Here is a 16,650-nt window from a genome sequence, read left to right on the forward strand (position 1 = left end):
TATTATATATTTTATCCCTCAATACTGTTGGTACGATATTCTGTTTCATCGATATATAGGATTTGATATTCCCTACTACAATCTCTGCACTACTGCATGGATAAAGATGACATTAGTTTTCTGTTTCACAAGAATTAAGCACCTCAATTAGTTCTGGAACCCCCGTATTAACAAATCAAATGGCTGTATCCTAGAAGGGCGCTTTCTACAGCTGATATTTATCCATTTACAACTATAAAGCGTGGAGACTTTGAACAGTAAATATTTACACATTAAAGGGCTTGATTTAGATTTTTGTGGAGGGTTTACTCCGTCACAATGGTGACAGATATTCCGTTTTCTGAAATCTAAATCCCATTGTTTCCTATTGTGACGGAGTAAACACTCTAAATCATATCATAACAGTTTGATATTTCTGTTAAGGCATGCATAGCTTATATCCTGCTAGAGGTAAAACAATTACAGTATTACATTTTAAAAGTTCAAATGATTTTTAAGTTCAGTGATGGCAACAAGCATTGCCAAAGCCAAAAAATCGTCTAATGCCTTTGAAAGATGAGACCCCTTGGCTTTGACAATTTGTGTTTCTTATAGCAAACAACAAAAATACCTCCTCCGTGTACAACAGATGAATTACATCTTTAGAGTGTGGGCCAGCAAGTCATTGTAAGCTCTTTAAGGTCTAAGGACAATAACCAAAAGGTGAGCAGGTCAAGCTGCAACTGGATCAGAATATTAAATGTGCCTGTATAATGAGGAGATGGGCTTACAGTAACTGCTCATACATTGGAAGTGAGAGAGGGCTCCACCAGGTTGGTCCCTCTTTCCAGGCAGAGCCTAGGCAAATGCCTGGTGCACTTGTGTTGACATCCAGCCTTACCAATGGGTAGAATGCTTGTTTTGGTCCAGTGATACCAGTCCCATTGTTGCAATTGAGTGAACATCCAACTTTACCAATGGGCAAATTGGGTTTTGCTCCGGTTGGTACCAATGCCATTGTTGCACTTGTAAATCGATCAATTGAGAAGGGCAAGAACACTGAACTATGTAATCTGGCTCGATATACCAAACCCAAGCTCTCATTCTGGCTGTAGCTGGACTGCAAGAGCAGACAGCACACTGCTAAGTCATTGAGGTGGCTGGCTGTCAGAATCTGAAGCCCAAAAGCAACCACAGCTAAGGTGATTTGTCTTACAATGACTGCATGGTGGATCTTGCAATGGAACAAAGCAGTGTTGGGGAAGTGATGCATTCTTACAGAAGCTAAAAACCACTGACATCCTGAATAACAAATGTGCGCACCCTGCAGACCTCAAAGCAAAAAGATTCACAACATTTTCTTGACCTGTCAAGCACATGATTTGAGGACGATTAAGTCGTTGCGTTGTGCAATTTGGACTTTCGCCACTGCCTCAACTTGAGACCTATTCCCTCTACACCAGGTAAGGTCTGAGCAAGTGATCTGATGAACAAATTCCACACCTAGCAGAGCGAACTAGTGAGCATCCACATCATTAACTGCCAACAAGGGATGCTCATCCTCCAAGGTACTCTAGCTGTTACTGAGTGACCTAAAAATATCTTGGAGTTGGGCGTTACCTGGAGTTATTGAGGGCCAGAATCATTCACATGGAAATCCCTTTTGCAACTGCAATAATTAGTCAAGAAATTCAGTAAACAGCTTACATGATTACTCTAGTGGAGGGACAACATTAGCACAAACCAAGAAAAAACACCTGCCACCCAGGATAAAAGCAGTGAAAGCCTATCCCTAAAAATGTTTAACCTGCATGACACCGTGAATGTTCAGATTAAAGTAAGACAAATAATTTTGTCACATATGTGTGCAGTTCAGCTGGCATGCTCAAGCACTGGCACGTCCGAAGTTGAGGAAAACGTGGGCTTTATCTTTCAGATTAAAAATAGTAATAAGCAACATCACAACCCAAATATAAAATGATCCTCCTGGTCCTGGAAGTTCTTATTAACAGTGGAGCACTGGTTAACACAATAGCCATAAAGGTTAATACCAGCCACGAACTCTGCACTTAACTGTTAGATGCAAGACAATAACATATTGCTAGGGATAAATAACGCTACTTCTGTTGAGGGACACCTTAGAATTTCATCTGCAACACAGGTAAGTGAAAACATCAGTTAGAGAATATGCTACCCACGCTGGCACTGGTTCACTATTGAGCTCAATAGTGTACTAGAATTAAAACGATAAAATTTGACTTCTGTACATGTCAGTGCGAAATAGAGGACAGTCTAATTGACCACTAACCCATTTCATAAAATCTGAGGCTTTCTAAAAGCAGCACTTCCCGTTCCGCATACAGAAGCGGATGGAATCTGCAGATGTTATCCAAAAAACGTACAAGAACCTACCCCTGGAGTCACACTGTAATCAAAACGAAGAAGCAACTAAGACAAGTCTGCATCTGCCTGGAAATAATGGTTCTCAATCAAGCAATTAAAATGAGTGACAATTTCTTCCCACCATCAATGACTTACTGATGGACTGGAATAGGGTGAAGTAGATCTCGAAGCTGGACATAGAAGCTGTCTACCATAATAGGAAGAAGCATGAAAGATCATAATACATTACTACCACTTCAATTCACATTATGGTGGTCATTCCGACTCTGGCGGGCGGCGGGAACCGCCATTTGGCCGCTACGCGGTCAGAAGACCGCTGCCGGCATTCTGACCTTCCCGCTGGGCCTGCGGGCGCTAACTATGTTAGCGCCCGCAGGCCCAGCGGGAAGGAGGGCTGCAACACAGAAGCCGGCTCCGAATGGAGCCGGCGTTGTTGCGGCCGTGCGACGGGTGCAGTTGCACCCGTCGCGCTTTTCACTGTCTGCTAGGCAGACAGTGAAAAGCCGGCCGGGGCCCTGTTAGGGGGCCCCTGCACTGCCACTGGCATGGGCAGTGCAGGGGCCCCCAGGGGACCCAAGACACCCGTTCCCGCTAGCCTCTTCCTGGCGGTGACAACCGCCAGAAACAGGCTGGCGGGAAGGGGGTCAGAATCCCCATGGCAGCGCTGCTTGCAGCGCTGCCATGGCGGATTAGCCCAGACGGGGTCTTAGACCGCCAGGGTCAGAATGACCCCCTATGTCTGCAGATATACAGAAGCTCAGGATGTCATCAGAGGCAAAGGTATTGCAGAATACCATCTGAGAAGGGCTGCTGGGCCTTTCTGGGCAGCAATTACATATGAATACATATAGCTTTGAAAAAAGCTTCAGGCCCAAATGCAATGATGCAGGAAAGAATCGAAGGCCGTGGCCTCACTCATAAATTGTAACAAACCTAGCTAGTGTTCTTTGTACAATCTTCTGAGCTTAGAGAATAACCTTTGAGATACACAACATCAATCCCACCCTAGAAAATGTCAGAAGCATATATCTTCACAGGCATGGCCACATGTTGTGGATGGATCATTCCCAATTCTGAAGCTGTGACAAAAACCATACGTAGCCTCTTCAAAAAGTGCACTGAAGTGGCGTGGCAGTTTTGTCATAATGATGAGCTCCCTGAGGAAACCATAATGGCAAACTTGGCCCATTATCGATCTTCTGAACTGGTCGAGGATGCCAGACCCTATGCTATGGATCAAGAGCCATAATACTAGAAGGGAAGCAGCAATATTTAATGACGTCAGCTGTTCACACCAGCTGGAGGTTCACATCCATAGAACAGCCCTAAAATTACTATAGCAAGAGGCTTTGTGTTGACACATCCTTAAGGTGGCCATTGATCCGAAGCCACTAGTCTCCCAGCTTCAAGGGTTGGCTCAACGATGACTGAAAAATGAATACAACAACATCAAAAACACCAGTTTCAGGGTGATGTAGGGGCTCCAGGAGTCAACAATTCAGCAGGTAACGTGTCTAGGTACCCAAAGCTTATTCCTCTGAGTAAGAAAAATGGTCTTAAAATAACGGAGGACTACGTCTGATTGCTGATTAAGGCAGTATTGCACAAATCCCATTATACTGCAGCAGGTCATTAAAGAAGCAGATAAGATCTTTCATACCTTCAGCCAAGGAGACCCCATGGAAAAATATTTTCAAGGAGAAATCAAAGGCTTAGGTAGTAGGGAAGAAACTACCAGGTATAATGAACAATTATAAGAAACTAACATCTCAGAGGCAGATGTGGTGCTCAAAGGATTTAGTTCAAGGCATAAAGAGCTGGTATAGATCAAAGCCCAAAGATATCTAGGTTGAAGAAGAAGTAACTTTGTGCCACATCTGGTCTGAGCCTCTACCCCTACAAAAAAGCAATGTCTAATTTCCTCTGGCAAACTCAGGACCATGCGCAAAGGCAAGTTCAGATTACTGCATGTAGTGGTAATCATTGAACATTCGAAGTTTCTCAAAGTAAGAGATGGTGAACACTTCTTTGGCTGAGGTGGCATTATCAAGGCTGGAGAAGACTGTCACAACCAATGGAATCCCGAAGGAAATGAAGACAAAAAACAAGTTCTCCTTTCAAACATAAATGTATTAGTAATATCTTGAGAACTAGAGTGGTGTCAAAATCACGCCTTGGTGACCCCAAATGCATAAGCAGAGCACTTCATGAGGACTCCCAAGAAAATGAGTTGAATGGTGAAAAGCAAGCAGATGATCTGGACCGATTATGCCTCTGAAAATAAAGAGGTATATTTGAAGAAACTTAGCAGATATAAAAAAAACACATCCTCATTGCAAAAAGAAGTACCTCCCAGGGGCGAGCCTTATAATTCACCAATTCAACTATGGAGATCTGTAAAAGCATCCAGAATGCTCAAGAGCCTTATATTAATCTGGCAGGATTCTTTTATTTAAAAATACCTCGAAGCCCTACCAAGGGTCAGTGCTTATCTTCTAGGTTGCAAGCAAAGAGAGAGGGTTAGGTCAGCCCTGCCTGACATATTTCTGGTGGAACACAGAGTTTCACAGGGATCATCACTAAATCCTGCTCTTTTTTTATTTATGTAACTCCACCCCACTGGCCAAAGTGATCCCTTCCTTTGGCTTCCACTTTACATTAATGCTGATGATACCCAGTTGATTTTGAGAATGGATGGAGATCATGGGTTTAACAAGAAACAGCTTAAAGAAAGCCTTAACTCAGATAAGACGGATATTTTGTTTTTTGGTCAAAACACAACAGTTTGAGCATACAGTTGATGGACCATGGAATTGGGATTCTCCCATTTACCGTCCTCAGTGATAAAAAACATAGGGTGTATCTCAATGGCAGTTTATCTCTCAATGTCAAGGTAAATAAAACTGTCTACTGGAATTTTCCAACTTACGTTGTTGAAAATAGCGTTCCCCTGTTTCACTTTAGAAGGGTGGAAAGCACAAGCATTGATCCTCTCAAGACAGGATTATTGTAACAGCTTCTCATTTCCAAATCAGCACTGTTCAGTCCAGTTGAGTTGCTGCAGAACGCAGTGATTCCTATGATATCTGGACTCGGGAGAAGAGCACATGGGACTCTATGCAGACATAAACTATGTTGGATGCGTTTGGACAAAGGATTCTATTTCAATTTTTATGCATGGTCAATCAGGCAACCCACGATAGGGGCCCACAATACTGGCAGGAAACATTTCTAATGTGTACTCTTAATTGCCCACTTTGCTCAGCCAACTATCATAATCTGGTGATCCCCAGATTTAAAAAATCACTTCCAGGAGGCAGAGAATTTAGCTATATGGTGGGAAACCACTCGACCGCTTACTGTGTACCCTCAAATACATTTTGTCATATCTTCCTTTTAGAAACACCTTTTAAAACTCTGATGTTTGCCTAAAAAGAACTCAGATTATGTGGTGCCGTGACCTTAATTCTCAGGCCCAGGATGCTCTTTACGAGTATCATTTCACACTCTGTAAAAATCTCTACGGTAACATAACTAAAAATGAATTCCTGAGAAAGTATTGGTGCATCACACTTTAGGTATGACTCAGGCTCCATATTATACGAATTTGGAGCTGTATAAAATGAGATCTCTCCTTATATAGATTAGCAGAAAAGCAAATGATTGTAACGGCTCCCTCACAAAGTATAAATACAATATACAAAATTTGAATAAAAAGCATTCAACTCAAATGGCTGAGGGAGCGCTCTTTCTTAAAAAACGTTACAGCACGGAATCAGACAATAGGCCTCACTTACTTAACATTAGGTAATACCTTTTTGATCCTTCATCAATGTCTGCAAAGTGCTGTGGCCTGTTACACCACTTTTACTAGAGCCAAGGGCCACTCCTCTAGTGTAGGCTTAAAATTGTAAATCGCTATTTATAAGCCACAGATTAGCAGTACTCAGAATGAAATACCTGTGTTATCTTGTGAGTCCCTAGTCATATTATAACAACTGGGTCTGAAAAGCTCTAGCATAGTAATTGTCCCATGGGTTAGGAACCAGATAAGCCATTTGTCAAAACTGTAGCTGATTTCACAACTCTCAATATCTAGGCACAGTCCAGCTGACTCATCTTTAGTTGATGTTGTCAAGACAAATTCTCTTCCACCAGTTGCTCATGCTACAGATTCTTTTAATCTTTTATGGCATGGTAACAATGGTGTACTAGGCATCACAGAAACCTGGGGAAAAGGCTAGTCTGTTTCAGAAACTGGTCTCATCTTTCTGACCATTATATCATCAACCATAAAATTGAGCTAGAAGTCTACTCACAAATCACTCCCACTGTTTAATATTTTTAAAGCACTGGCATACAAAGCAGCAAAAGCTTAGAGAAACCCCTATATCCTAGAATCCTTGTGAAGGCCACAGGAAGTGGATTTAACTGACTTAATCTAAATAACCATATCTACCACAAGGCTATGAGGTCTTGTAGAGGCACACATCTATGATATGCTTACTTTTTGGCTGTCTCTCCTTACAATTTCTCCACTTATGATTGTCTATTTAACCATTTTTCCTTCAAAGGAGTCTCCTACGCTGGTCTCAGTTCCAGAAGCCAGAATGGCTCCAGTCGCCATAGGTCTGAGAACACTGACTCTGCTTTTGTAGGGAAAGGGATGGAAGCCCCAGCCACCAGACTGCCAAAGTCTGGTCATGAAGGAATCAGCAGTGCAGTTTGGAGTACGCAGACTGTGGACTCACTCTTCCCTTTCTCAGGGCGGTACTCTCTGCTCTTCCGAATTAACTTTTCTCCACAAAAGAATGGCTTTCCTTTATCACCCACATCTAAATCAAGCTTTTAGTCATTTCTTTAGATTTTTTACCTCTTCCCATTTAGTTAATTGGGATTCCCTAGTAGCATGTATTTTTTGCTCCCTTTGCCTTTCATCAAAGTAGTTAAACCCACTTTTCTCCACTTTCCTTGCACTCTTTTTCTCCTTAATTTTACACGTTTTCCTTTTTATGAGCATGAATTGCACCTTAAACGTTTATATCTTTTCATGGTATTGCTTATCTGAGTTGTAGATCCTTGCACCTCCCATAAGCTTCTTCTATGTTAGTCTTGTGTTTGCTCCATCCTGCTGACGGTTGGGCCAAGGATACACTTGAAGAGTTTTTGGTTTGCCTGAAGAGAGTATCCTTAGCACGACTTGCGGGAGCATAGCCAAAGCTCCATCTTACTATACCCCCTAGTCTCTCAGGATAAGAACAAATACATTATGTAAACAGGTTTTGCCTGAGGTCTCTACAAAATTCCTGCAGAAAATATTTTTGAAATCTATTGCTTTGTCTGATTTCCTCCCTGTTTGATGGCTATGATTTTAGGGTCAGTTGGTATTAGATAACATTAAAACTCTCTCTATGCAAATGACCGTAAGATGAAAAGTGACAAAAAACAACATCTGACATATCACTCCCATTCCCAATCCACATATGTGAAATTTGCACACAGGCTGGTTTGCCTGTCTGGATGCAATTTGTGATGTGAACTTTGCACCATATGTACATTTGTGGGGGATCAAAAAACCATCTGCCTAATGAATATTAGTTGCATTTGCAGTTTGCAATGGCCTATGATTCCCTGCAAATGTAGGGAAGCAGACCTGCAAGGGACATAGGGCCAGATGTACGTACCTTTTTTCTTGTCGCAAACGGCCTGATTCCCAGAATCGGGCCGTTTGCGACAAGAAAAAAGCATTTTGGTATGTACAGACCCATTTTTGCGATTCAGTAATCTATTTACCGATTCGCAAAAAGGGTTTGCGAGTCGCAATTAGGAAGGGGCGTTTCCTTCCTAATTGTGAGCCGCAGTGTGATGTATGATTTTTTGTGACCGTAAATGCAGTCACAAAACAATCGCAGTTAGAACCAATTTCAAATTGGTGCTAACTCATTCGCAAATGGGAGGGAGCCCTTCCCCTTTGTGAATATTTTTTCAGAACAGGCAGTGGAAAACTTTTCATTTTTGTTTTTGAAATGCAGCCCGTTTTCCTACAAGGAAAATGGGCAACATCTCAAATAAAAAAACTGTTTCATTTAAAAGCAGTCACAGACATGGTGGTCTGCTGTCCCCAGCAGGCCACCATCCTTGTGAGTGCCGCCATTCCCAATTGTGACCAACTTCATGAATATTTATGAGATAGGTAATGTGCGACCCCATTGGGAATCACAAACAGTGTCATTGACACTGTTGTACATAAAGTTTTGCGACTCGCAAACCTGATACTTGTACATGTGGCCCATAAAATCTCTGTCTCTTACTTAACATTCCCAAAAAGAAAACAAAACATTTTTTTAAAGCAGCCCGTGTCCACAAAAGCGACTGGCGATGCTGTAAGAAGAAAGTTTCTCATTTGGGAAGACATTGGGGAGAGCAGTAAGACGCACCCAAGGACAGCTTCCCATATCCGAATCAGATACAACCCGCTTTGAGGCATATGTATAGAATCAACGGTTTGCAGCTGCAGTTTCAAACTATTGATATATACCCCGCTAAATCGCAGATAGGAGGGGGATGCCCCTTTCATGCCCCATGCCAGTTGGTATTAGGACAGGGTCGCAGCACCCCTTTTACAAGTTTGAGAGGCATGTCCGACTGCTTTTGCAAAAGGTATAAATGTATTCTGCAGTCACTAACCCCTTGATTATGCGAATTGCAAGCTTTGCGGCTGCAAAATGCCTCTGTACGTTAAAACTATATGTAATAAAAATGAAAATTTGAAAATCCCTCCAAATAGAAAAAGAACGGCAAACCCACCAACTAGAAGCCCCTTTTGATTAGGAAGTAACCCAAGAAAAAGATTTGCAGCAACAATATTTTTAACTTTTAACATTTGCGTTGCTACTAAACTATGTGGAAAATACAACAGAAGACTTACCGCTTTTTTTGCTACTCGCCATTCACTGTCTTCAATGCTGTGGTATTGTAAGAGATGTTTTTCCAATTTAGCAGAGAGAGAAGTCGCGTCTGGGAGCACATCCATGCTTACTCAGTCTAGAAAAAAACAACAAATTGAATGTAAGCATTGTACAACCAAGCTGAAATATCTCTAAAAGGTTTCTTGTTTATGAATTATGAAATAAGATGTCACGGTTTTAATTTATTAAATTACATATTCCCAGGGAACAGCAGAACTTTACATAAATCAGTGTCCAGGATTTTAAGAGAGTAAAACTAGATTACAAAATGGTAGTCTTTTGGTAATAACAGTAGAGAAATGAAAAGTTTGAAGCAGTAAATGTGGTAAAACCCACCAGCCGCAGATGTGCTTAGAGAGAAGGCTGAGGATGAAAGGTATCAACAACTACATAAGAATACTTAAAATACAGCTGGCATGTGGTAGTGTAAAACTAGAATCAGACATAGAGAGCAGAGCATGTGTTTAACTCAACTGTCTACATTAATAACAGAAGGAATGTTGAAGGAGGAAGTCAAGGTTAGGCAAGAGAGGACTGTTATGATAGAGTTTTGGTCCCAGGTTTACAAAGATTTTGCGTCGGGTAGGGTCGCTGCTGTGGTACAGCCCGACGCAAGTACTCATACTTAAATAATATATTCCAATGTTAGTCTATAGAGCTAGGCATCTACAATGGGTGAAACAAAATGGGCAGTTTTTCTCTCACCAGGGCCTATAAAACATATTTTATAATGTCCCTGCATATAGTTACATAGCACCCCACCCTTGGGGAACCTAGGCAAGATCTTAGGGGTGACTTATATGTAAAACTAAGGTAGATTATCACTTTGGAAGTACTTTTAATTCCAAAGTCACATTTGCATATATTTTACTTTTAAAGACAAACTGCAAAGCAGGGCTGCATTTAAAAGTGACAAGAGGCAACACAGTGGTGCACATTCCAGTGCAGGGAATCTACTGGCCTTTAAACCTTCCTGCCCTATTATATACTAGGGACTTATAGATAGTTTGAATACCCCTTGCATTATTTTATACTAGGGACTTACAGGTGCTTGTTATTGCCAATTGTAATTATGTCTAATTACCATCTATCTTTGTCATCAGAGCACTGGCCTGGAACTGGTTAGCTGAGCCAAGGGGACAGTCAGAGTCAGTTACCACCAGTATCAGTCAGAAAATAAGTGGGTGAATGGGGCTAAAAGGATTACTTTCTCACACTTGTCCATTATATTTGCAGTATAGTGAGTGATTGCTCAATAAAAAGAGTTAAAAAAAGACTTACAGCCCCATTGCTCCATTAACAAGTACACCTCAATGACCTGCCACAAGAAGATGCTCTACTGTTAATACAGCCTGATCTGGAGAGGAAATTTAAGGTGAAAAATGTATTTTCCTGTACATGAATTTCCAGCTACCAAATATATAAAGGTAACTTTAAGAAATATCCATGCCTATAAATAAAATAATATTTAAATATCCACCAACATAACAATACTCCAATCATGCATTAAAATTACTTTTTAATCCCTAAGAAGTCATTCTACTCTCAACTTCTCAAAGTAAGGAGTGAAATATTCCAGTTTCGAAATATGAATTAGTCTCTTATCTCTTTTCCAGAATACCATCCATTCTCTTACATCCGCATCCACTCTCTCAAGTATTTCATGCACTCTCTCATGCCCAGCACCCACTTTCTCATGCACCACATCCTAGCACCAATCACTCTCATGCCAACCACTCTCTGACTTTCTCCAATCTCCCAGCATCCTTACACTTGTAAAATTAAAAGAAGAATCAAGCGTTACCATGTTTCCTGCAAATTAAACAAAAGCATATGGCTTTAAGAAATATAATATTTTGGAACAAGGACATTTGTGTTTAGTTTTCTTAATTGGTTCTCCATTCACCTCAAAGAAATCAAAGAATTGTCACAATGTGTACATTATTTAAAATGAAGGGTCTTTCTTACTTTCTGGTAACAGTAGTTGATATTACATATATGTAGTGTTCTTAGCAATATGCTTTCCCCGGCAAAACGGACTCTGTCTCAAATAAGTAACTGCCATTTGTAGAAAGTAACAAGTTTGCTGTTCTCGCCTATGGGTAGACCATACTAAGGGCCCAATTACGGGTTTGGCAGCCCGAGGACCGCCTAACCCGTGGTGGCATTCGGACTACCGCACTACTGGTGGTCTGACTGCCACAATACAATCCTGGTGGTCGGACCGCCACCACCGCCAGGATCATGGATCCCAGAGGGGTGTTGGCAGCCAGGCTTGTAACCAACCATGGCAGTGCTGAACTCAGCCCCATCTGGCTGATTACAACCTCACTTTCTGCCTGCCTTTTCATGGTGGGCTGGCAGAAAGCCAGTGCCGGGGGCCACAGGAGGGCCCCTGCAATACACATGCGATGGCATGGGCAGTGCAAGGGCACCCCTACCCAACAACACTGGAATGCACATTCAGATGGTGCTGGGGGCTCCCTGTGCGACAGCACTGGCCTCAGCTCTATGTGGAGACGAGACCAATTCTGTCTCACAGTTTCCACTGGTAAACCCAGTGATAACCTTGTAATGGCTCTGGTGGGGAGACCGCCACCTCTGCAGCGGTCTCTTCACTGCCTGTTTGGCGGTCGGCTTATCTGACCACCAGACTCGAAAAGGAGCCCTAAGGTACCTTTGTGCCTTTTACCTCCGCTCGTCCCCATATCATGATAGTCTGAGCACATAGATTTGATATTTACTAAACAAGCAATGGCAAAGCCAAAAGATTTTGCAACAAACCTATTAGTTCTGCCAATACTTTTTTAATCACAGAAAGCCACAGTGAAAGTGTGTGGATCTGCTGTGGCCATAGTGGAACAAGTTTGTAAAATATTTAAAAAATGCATGAAAAGATGCCTGCAGTGGATGAGCATGCATCCATGGTGACTATCTTTGAATGCATTTTGTTATGTTTTAACAAATTATTTCACTTCTACAGAGGCTATGTTTAAATGCTTTTGGCTTTACTTTAACAAACCTTATTCAAATAAAGCCCCTGTGGAGGAGGACCATCTCAGAATAGAATGGAATTTATTAAAATAAAACAAACCCATTCCTAGTTGCCCGCTGTGGATGCGTGGGCACTCATGAACAGGTGACCACCATGGAACAGTCAGAAATAATTTTAAGATGGCCATCCCGTCAGTGTGCAAGACAGAGGAAAAGTAATTGAGAGCTATGTGGGGCAAGCAAATGCTGGAGAGGAGGTTATAGAAGGGAAGTGGGGGATGAAATGTAAATGGAGCAGAGCAAGAGAGAGGTAGTGGGGGTGAAAATAGTCTCCTTCATTCACTTCAAATCAATATCTGGCGTCAGCAGTAGAATGATACTTCATTCAATCAAAACATTGTGAGACCAAAATACTCCTGGGTGAGATAAACACAGGAATTGGGAGGACATCATCGAATCAGGAACAGGGAAGTGAGACGACAGAGTCATCCAATTATGAGCAAGGGCTTACCCAAAGCCACTCTAAGTATATGCAATGTATTGGAAACATCAGAGCTCCAACAAACAACTAAAGTTGTCTGTAGCAGAGACCTGAAAATCAGTTGTAACAGTCAAGGTGCACACAGTAATGCAGATCTCTATCTCTCTCAAGAACAGGCATTTTACTAGTCTGTACTTCTGCAAACTTCCACTTATCTACTTATCTGTGTTCAGAATACTCTTGTAGTCCCTCTCTTCCCCATGGTGCTGCATTTATATGTATGTTAAATTTGTCACATCAAGTGCTATCCACATCAGACTATAAATCCAAACTCATCCAAGAAACTTCGACAGTTCAATATATATTTCACAGAGGTAAAAAAAGGTATACAAGGATGACGGCTAATGAATTCACACGGCTCGTGAACCTGCACATTTCTGTTCACTACAGATTTAAATTCATCTACAATAGAAGATGGTCAGTCTTTGACAGTGAGTTACCTATTCTCAACAGTCCTTTAAAAATGATTTGGCCCATTCCACAAATGTGTGAGCTACAGTGAAATGGTAAATATCTGACCTAAAAAAAGGCAGTTTAAGATCAGAGATGCAAGGGTAGGTCGCTCCCCCTGCCGCTGCAGCTCCTCCAGGTTCCTGAGTTCCTGAGACCCACCTCACAGTAAGTACCCCCCCCCTTCCAGCCCCTCGCTCTGCCCCGCGCTACTCACCCTCTCTCCTGCTCCTGCTTCTTTTCTTCTTTTCTTCTTCTCTGTTCTCTGTTCTTCCTCCTTGCTCCTCGTCTGTAATCTTCTTCTGTACTCTTCTTTCCCCCGTCTTCACTCTTCTTCTCTTCTTCCTCATCTTCTTCTGTGGTCTTCTGCCCTCTGTTCTTCGTTTTTCTGTATCTTCTTCTGTGTTCTTCTGTGTTCTTCTGTGTTCTTCTATGTTCTTCTGTGTTCTTCCGGTCTTCCTTTCTTCTCTCCTTCCGGTCTTCTGATCTTCCTTTCTTCTCTTCTTCCGGTCTTCTGTTCTTCTGTTCTTCTGTTCTTCTTGTCTTCTGTTCTTCTGTTCTTCTTGTCTTCTGTTCTTCTTGTCTTCGGCTCTTCTGCCTCCTCCGTCCTCTTCTCCCCGCGCCTGCCCTCCTGCTCCTGCCTCATCCCCCTCCCCCACTCGCATCCCCCTCTCTATCTCTCCTATCTAACCCGTTCACTATCTACCTCCCTCACTCCTCCTATCTACCTATCTCTCTATCTCTCTAACCCACTATCTAACTCCCTCACTCTCCACCTCCTCCTATCTTCCTATCTCTCTATCTATTTCCCTATCTATCGATTTCCCTATCTATTTTCTCTATCTATTTCTCTATCTCTCCCCCCTCCCTCACCCCCTCTATTACCTATCTTCCTATCCTCTCACTCTACCTCTCACCCTCACCAACCTCTACAACCCCCCCTCCCCTATCTTCTCAACCCTACTCCTATCTTTCTCCCTTATCTCCTAAACCTCCTAACACTCACCCCCCTCCACCCTTAAACCCCCCTCCCCCAACTCTTCTCACTCTACCTGTCCCCCCCTCCCTCGCGCTTTCCCGCCGCGACCTCCTGCACGCCCCGCCCCCCAGCTCCCATACGCCCCCACCTGACCCCTCCCCCCCCTCCTACCTCATATGGCGGCCGCTGCGCGACAGTGGTAGCGACCCTTGACCCAAGGGTAGGTCGCTCCCCCTGCCGCTGCAGCTCCTCCAGGTTCCTGAGTTCCTGAGACCCACCTCACAGTAAGTACCCCCCCTCCCAGCCCCTCGCTCTGCCCCGCGCTACTCACCCTCTCTCCTGCTCCTGCTTCTTTTCTTCTTTTCTTCTTCTCTGTTCTTCTGTTCTTCCTCCTCGCTCCTCGTCTGTAATCTTCTTCTGTACTCTTCTTTCCCCCGTCTTCACTCTTCTTCTCTTCTTCCTCATCTTCTTCTGTGGTCTTCTGCCCTCTGTTCTTCGTTTTTCTGTATCTTCTTCTGTGTTCTTCTGTGTTCTTCTGTGTTCTTCTATGTTCTTCTGTGTTCTTCCGGTCTTCCTTTCTTCTCTCCTTCCGGTCTTCTGATCTTCCTTTCTTCTCTCCTTCCGGTCTTCTGTTCTTCTGTTCTTCTTGTCTTCTGTTCTTCTTGTCTTCGGCTCTTCTGCCTCCTCCGTCCTCTTCTCCCCGCGCCTGCCCTCCTGCTCCTGCCTCATCCCCCTCCCCCACTCGCATCCCCCTCTCTATCTCTCCTATCTAACCCGTTCACTATCTACCTCCCTCACTCCTCCTATCTACCTATCTCTCTATCTCTCTATCCCACTATCTAACTCCCTCACTCTCCACCTCCTCCTATCTTCCTATCTCTCTATCTATTTCCCTATCTATTTTCTCTATCTATTTCTCTATCTCTCCCCCCTCCCTCACCCACTCTATTACCTATCTTCCTATCCTCTCACTCTACCTCTCACCCTCACCCACCTCTACAGCCCCCCCTCCCCTATCTTCTCAACCCTACTCCTATCTTTCTCCCTTATCTCCTAAACCTCCTAACACTCACCCCCCTCCACCCTTAAATCCCCCTCCCCCAGCTCTTCTCACTCTACCTGTCCCCCCCTCCCTCGCGCTTTCCCGCCGCGACCTCCTGCACGCCCCCGCCCCCCAGCTCCCATTCGCCCCCACCTGACCCCTCCCCCCCCTCCTACCTCATATGGCGGCCGCTGCGCGACAGTGGTAGCGACCCTTGACCCAAGGGTAGGTCGCTCCCCCTGCCGCTGCAGCTCCTCCAGGTTCCTGAGTTCCTGAGACCCACCTCACAGTAAGTACCCCCCCCCTCCCAGCCCCTCGCTCTGCCCCGCGCTACTCACCCTCTCTCCTGCTCCTGCTTCTTTTCTTCTTTTCTTCTTCTCTGTTCTTCTGTTCTTCCTCCTCGCTCCTCGTCTGTAATCTTCTTCTGTACTCTTCTTTCCCCCGTCTTCACTCTTCTTCTCTTCTTCCTCATCTTCTTCTGTGGTCTTCTGCCCTCTGTTCTTTGTTTTTCTGTATCTTCTTCTGTGTTCTTCTGTGTTCTTCTACGTTCTTCTGTGTTCTTCCGGTCTTCCTTTCTTCTCTCCTTCCGGTCTTCTGATCTTCCTTTCTTCTCTCCTTCCGGTCTTCTGTTCTTCTGTTCTTCTGTTCTTCTTGTCTTCTGTTCTTCTTGTCTTCGGCTCTTCTGCCTCCTCCGTCCTCTTCTCCCTGCGCCTGCCCTCCTGCTCCTGCCTCATCCCCCTCCCCCACTCGCATCCCCCTCTCTATCTCTCCTATCTAACCCGTTCACTATCTACCTCCCTCACTCCTCCTATCTACCTATCTCTCTATCTCTCTATCTCTCTATCCCACTATCTAACTCCCTCACTCTCCACCTCCTCCTATCTTCCTATCTCTCTATCTATTTCCCTATCTATCGATTTCCCTATCTATTTTCTCTATCTATTTCTCTATCTCTCCCCCCCTCCCTCACCCCCTCTATTACCTATCTTCCTATCCTCTCACTCTACCTCTCACCCTCACCCACCTCTACAACCCCCCCCCCTATCTTCTCAACCCTACTCCTATCTTTCTCCCTTATCTCCTAAACCTCCTAAACCTCCTAACACTCATCCCCCTCCACCCTTAAACCCCCCTCCCCCAGCTCTTCTCACTCTACCTGTCCCCCCCTCCCTCGCGCTTTCCCGCCGCGACCTCCTGCACGCCCCCGCCCCCCAGCTCCCATTCACCCCCACCTGACCCCTCCCCCCCCTACCTCATATGGCGGCCGCTGCGCGACTGTGCAGCGGGCGCACGC

At 44.0% G+C, this 16,650-nt stretch overlaps 1 protein-coding gene across 2 annotated transcripts in view; it reads right to left on the reverse strand.

The window, feature by feature from the left end:
• Window positions 1-16,650, reverse strand: part of STARD4 (StAR related lipid transfer domain containing 4) — a 184,182-nt gene that overhangs the window by 147,713 nt on the left and 19,819 nt on the right. For both annotated transcript variants that reach the window (XM_069226467.1, XM_069226471.1), the window contains exon 2: window positions 9,311-9,426. In XM_069226467.1, coding sequence (XP_069082568.1) covers window positions 9,311-9,415 — 105 coding nt within the window. In that variant the 5' untranslated portion in view covers window positions 9,416-9,426. The remainder of the gene's footprint in view (window positions 1-9,310; window positions 9,427-16,650) is intronic.

Source organism: Pleurodeles waltl, chromosome 1_1, assembly GCF_031143425.1.
Source record: "Pleurodeles waltl isolate 20211129_DDA chromosome 1_1, aPleWal1.hap1.20221129, whole genome shotgun sequence".
In the NCBI taxonomy this organism is placed as follows: Eukaryota; Metazoa; Chordata; class Amphibia; order Caudata; family Salamandridae; genus Pleurodeles; species Pleurodeles waltl.